Below are 4,585 nucleotides of genomic sequence, written 5' to 3' on the forward strand. Positions count from 1 at the left end.
AGTTGACGGAAATTGTACCAAAACATGCTATTGGTTAAGTTAGTGTACCATTTTTCTGGGGTTTTTTAGTTTTTTATGACTCTGTTATTTCCCTACAAGTTATTGTACTGCACCATCGCTTTTTTTTTGTTTATTTATCTCTCTATCCCATTAACGACTGGAACCCACATAGGACAGAGGGAGAGCAAAAGGGCAACGTAGCGCTAGTTAACAGCGACAGACCATGCACTGTTATAGTTGACGGAAATTGTATCAAAACGTGCTATTGGTTAAGTTAGTGTATCATTTTTCTGGGTTTTTTTAGTTTTTTATGATTCTGTTATTTTCCTACAAGTTATTGTCTGCAGATGTAATTAACTTGTAGAGGAAAGGCGAAGACAACCGGACGTGCGACGATGTCAAATCGTTTGTCTCTTGCACAGTGCATTTTTTCGCTCAGTCCCCACAGACGCCTCCCACATGGAAAAAAAATCCTATACGACCTGGTCGTATACCTCTGTTCTGGAGACCCACTACATTGAGCAACACGTGGCAGTACCAATCTTAAAGCAAACAGGTGACTTCACCTCAACTTATCCTCGATCCTTCTCCAAATCTCGATTGCAACCACAGCGAGTAACTTGCCGACAAGGACGACGTCGTAGCAAGACGGCGGTTCTTTGGGCAGACGGCGGCAGCCGACCAAACAACTTCATTGTCATCTCGCTAGACTAGATGAATTTTCTTGGACTCCTGTGGTATCGAGATGAAGTGCTCACGACACCGGCGGCAAGCAGTTAACCTTCACCAAATTTCGATTCCAACCACAGCGAGTTCCTTCCCGACGATGAAGACGCCATGGCAAGACGACGGTGCTCTGGCCAGACCGGCGGCGAGCAGCAGAGTTTCGCCGGTGTCGAGGAGCGTGGCCTCCACCGGCAGGGGCGACAGGCAGTACCACCACCAGCAGGCATCACGTCCGGAGCGAAGCGCTGGCGACAGGCCTCGCGAACTCGTTGAATGCAATGACGGATGGGTAGTTGGGATTTCACAGCGGGATTGAAGAAGAAGTCGTCTCAATGCTTTAAGATTAGTACTGTCACGTATTACTCAATGCAGTGGGTCTCCACAACAGAGACCCACTGCATTGAGCAACACGTGGCCCCTTCTTCTTGATTCCTTCCTTCCTCGCTTGTCACCCGCCACAGCTGCACCCCTCTTCCATCATCTCTTTCCTCTCGCATCCTCCCGCGCCGGACGCCGCTAGGCTCCTCCCTATCTCGTCCCGGCCCGACCCAGGTGGATCCAGGGGTAGCAGAGAGGAGGAAGGGAGATAGAACGACGGGGAAGGGGATGAATAGCAGAGAGGAGGAAGGGAGGTAGAGGAACGACGGGGAAGGGGATGGACAGGAGCTTCATGCCCAAAGTCCAGTCGCCCCAGGCCGTGCCTACACGAGCAGCGCCGTGGGTAGATGCTTCCCCGCCCAACGAGGATGGCGAGGTAGGTGTTGACAATGGCAGCCCGAGGCCGTCAAATCCGTCACCATGGCCGTTCTTTTGGTCGAGGCCGCCCTCGTTCACGTGCTCCTCCTCACCCCCACGGCTAGACGCTGGCGAGGCCAGCCTCCCCTCCATGCGCAGGTACTTCCCCGCTCCTTTCCGTGCTCTCTCTCTTCCCCTGATATATCTCTCTGTTGTACACGGAAGCAAATTTGTCCAATTCTCAGTCTAGATTTAATGAAGAAAACTGCAGTTCATACAATGCCAATTATGGATATGGATCCATCTTGCTGTGCCGGATGAAGGGCTGGATGGAATAAGAATTGCTTCCTCTAGATACTATTCACAGAACCGCACTTCGTATAATTATAGTGTACATCTGTTCATGCTTGGCACTATTGGGTGTTTTACTGTTTGGTCACTGGTTGTTGTAGAGATTTCCAGGAAGATATAATCAGGAGGGACTATCTAATAGTTGCTAAAGTTTCTTCTAAACTCGCTCAAACTATTTCTAACCAGGAGAAACAATCTAATAGTTTCTAAGTATGCCTGTTGGATGTTTAGTTTAACTAAGTGAGGCTTGTCTTGTACAATGCACTTGCATCTCTGAACTCCTGCTAAAATTGTTTCACATTTTTCAACAGAGATCGGGTTGTGCTTACTTATACTTCGCTCTAAGCTATTCCTTCCTAATTATCATGTATTTCATGTCAGATTATCTTCGTCTCTGGTGTTTCGCTGGCCATTGGGCTGAAGTCAACCGTACAGTTCTTCACAAAGCCCAAGAATCGCAAGGTCACATGCATGTAACGATGCAGGCCTAAGAATTAGTCATGTATCCAAATTGTTCAGTTCCAGTTCAGTTATGAGCTAACAAGATCACCTGAATGTGCAGGGTTCGATTGCTTTCAGGGTCGTACTTTTCCTTGTCCTTATTGGCTGGCCTGTCTTCAGTATGATGGCAGAGTCGTATGGCTTTGCCCTGCTATTCAGGTTTGTAGATCCTCTATTGTGCATTTATATGATCATCTGATGTCTGTTTTTCAGTGTGCATTAATAAATGGTAGAAACTTTTGGGTATTGTATATGACTGGTACTGAATTTCTCACAGTAGGTTCTGGCCTACTGCTGCTGTTTACCTACAAAAAAACTCCACCATCGGTTGGATTTTCTGACAGAGAGATGCATTATTGGCGAAACATTATTTAGTAAAAAAGTATGTAGAGGTGAACTTTAGAGGTGAACTTTAGAGGTGAAATGTTGTGGATGTTCTGACAGAGAGATGCTTGGACTAACTTTAGCGTCACACCTTATTCAATATCTGGGTATTGGGTTCTACTAATTGTCAGTGCCTTAATTTTTGTTTTCCTCCCAATGCCATGTGATATTTACTGGACTATAATTCACATGCTTGCAAGTCGTCATCGTGTCTCTCTCTCTCTCTAACTGCCCCCCTCCCTCATCTTGGCTTGCAGGTCACCTCTGTGTCTCCCGCCAGTCCACGACATAGGTTGCAATCTAGGTTGTTGCCAAGTTAACTTTAGGATGGTAACCTACAATGTACAACCCAAGAGATCGGCAGTGTTTATTATACTGTCATGCCTCTACTTCTGTGTTGTATATATAGCTGCTTGTATATCTAATTGGATTGTTCAGATTAAATACTTTATGAAATTACTAATACATGAAAATTTTGTTTCTTTAGTTCTCTATGAAATCCATGTGATACTTCTCTGTTGTATACATGGCATGACAGTATAATTTCATAGAGAAGCTCACAAAATCTAATGCTTCTGATGTCAAATTCAGATTAAATTTATTAACTAGCTCATTCAGGTATTACAGCGGAAAACAACATTTGTTTTCTAGATTCAGTTTTTCTTTTGTAAAAATAGTTGGATGGTGATCATAATGAAACATTGCATTTTTTATACAAGTTGCTGGTACAATCTACACCTGGCAAATAAATTTGAACCACTACCTATTTTATCAGGTAAAAACACCAGCATGTTGTTTGAGGTGCATGTATCGGTTGTAGCAAAGCTGTGCGTACAACGATGCATTGCTGACCATGGAGCACTCCCAAGTCTTGAGGATATGTACGGCAACTTAGAGACTTACACATTGCCATTGGCTCCTATCACCATGCAAGTGGTCGATGCTTTAGGCCCTGTTTGGTTCAGCTTTTATCGACGGATTCCGCTGCCACGCAGCAGAATCTGAACCAAAGGGCGAACCCAGCAGAATCCGATTTCAGAAATCCGCTGCCAAAATCTGACCCAAAAGCGAAAGCAGCCCAGGACGTACTTTTCAAAATCTGATTCCGCTGCGGGCTAAAATTTGAAAAAGCTGTATCAGCTGGTTTGTCAAATGACCTACATATTTTTCACATCAGATTTTTCACAGCTGTTTTTCCACAGCAGATTTTTCGCAGCTGATTTTAGAAATCCACAGCCAAACAAAACAGGGCCTTAGTGTTGAACTATTGATTAATCCCTCTTTTCTCTTTAATCTATGTGATGGTGCCCCTTATATACTTGTTACGTGGATTCAATTGAATGATGTATTAGGCATGCTTGATAGTTATAAAACAAATGTCAAACGATAGCTATTGCTATTATGGAGACGCTTTGAACTATTGTTCATCTGCTATTCAATGTTTGATGCTAGATCCTTCATTATTTGTATACAAAAGGGCTAAAGCTCCAATCATACATGTTTGCTCAAACCTAAAGCTCCTAACTAATGAAAATATTTTGAAAGCAATCATGATTTTAAAGGTACATATCTTTTTTAAAGCCAATGTATATTTTGCTCAAACACAAAGTCATTGAAAAATGCAAATGTTTCAGTGCGAACATGATTTCAAGAAGAGAATTCCTTATTTGGCCCTTTCTTAAATTTTGGTTCCCTTTTTGGCCCTAAAAATTTATTTTTTCCTTCTTTGACAACATAACTTTATTTCTTCCTTCTATGACACTTCCGTCATTCTTTGTTGTTAACACCGTCGACTTTGACAGGAAAAGTCGTATTTACCCCTGCTTTATATCACGCTAAAAAGAAAAAGGAAAAACCGAACCGTCCCGATCTCTCCCCTTCTGCCCCC

General features: G+C 43.5%; 1 protein-coding gene across 1 annotated transcript; it reads left to right on the forward strand.

The window, feature by feature from the left end:
- Positions 1 to 1,192: 1,192 nt before the first annotated feature.
- On the forward strand, positions 1,193 to 3,183 carry LOC119271567. Its single transcript, XM_037553337.1, has 4 exons — positions 1,193 to 1,620; positions 2,194 to 2,274; positions 2,392 to 2,472; positions 2,955 to 3,183. Exons 1-4 carry the CDS (start codon positions 1,525 to 1,527, stop codon positions 3,015 to 3,017), a joined length of 321 nt encoding a protein of 106 aa, XP_037409234.1. The 5' UTR covers positions 1,193 to 1,524; the 3' UTR covers positions 3,018 to 3,183.
- Positions 3,184 to 4,585: the final 1,402 nt, after the last annotated feature.

This window comes from Triticum dicoccoides, chromosome 3A (assembly GCF_002162155.2).
Source record: "Triticum dicoccoides isolate Atlit2015 ecotype Zavitan chromosome 3A, WEW_v2.0, whole genome shotgun sequence".
Taxonomy (NCBI): domain Eukaryota; kingdom Viridiplantae; phylum Streptophyta; class Magnoliopsida; order Poales; family Poaceae; genus Triticum; species Triticum dicoccoides.

Bases quoted from the DNA above. Each gene is read 5' to 3' on its own strand.
- LOC119271567 (XM_037553337.1), top strand. From the start codon at position 1,525: ATGGCCGTTCTTTTGGTCGAGGCCGCCCTCGTTCACGTGCTCCTCCTC. The intron at 1,621-2,193 runs GTACTTCCCCGC...ATTTCATGTCAG, and splicing joins AGCCTCCCCTCCATGCGCAG to ATTATCTTCGTCTCTGGTGT. The intron at 2,275-2,391 runs GTCACATGCATG...GATTGCTTTCAG, and splicing joins CAAAGCCCAAGAATCGCAAG to GGTCGTACTTTTCCTTGTCC.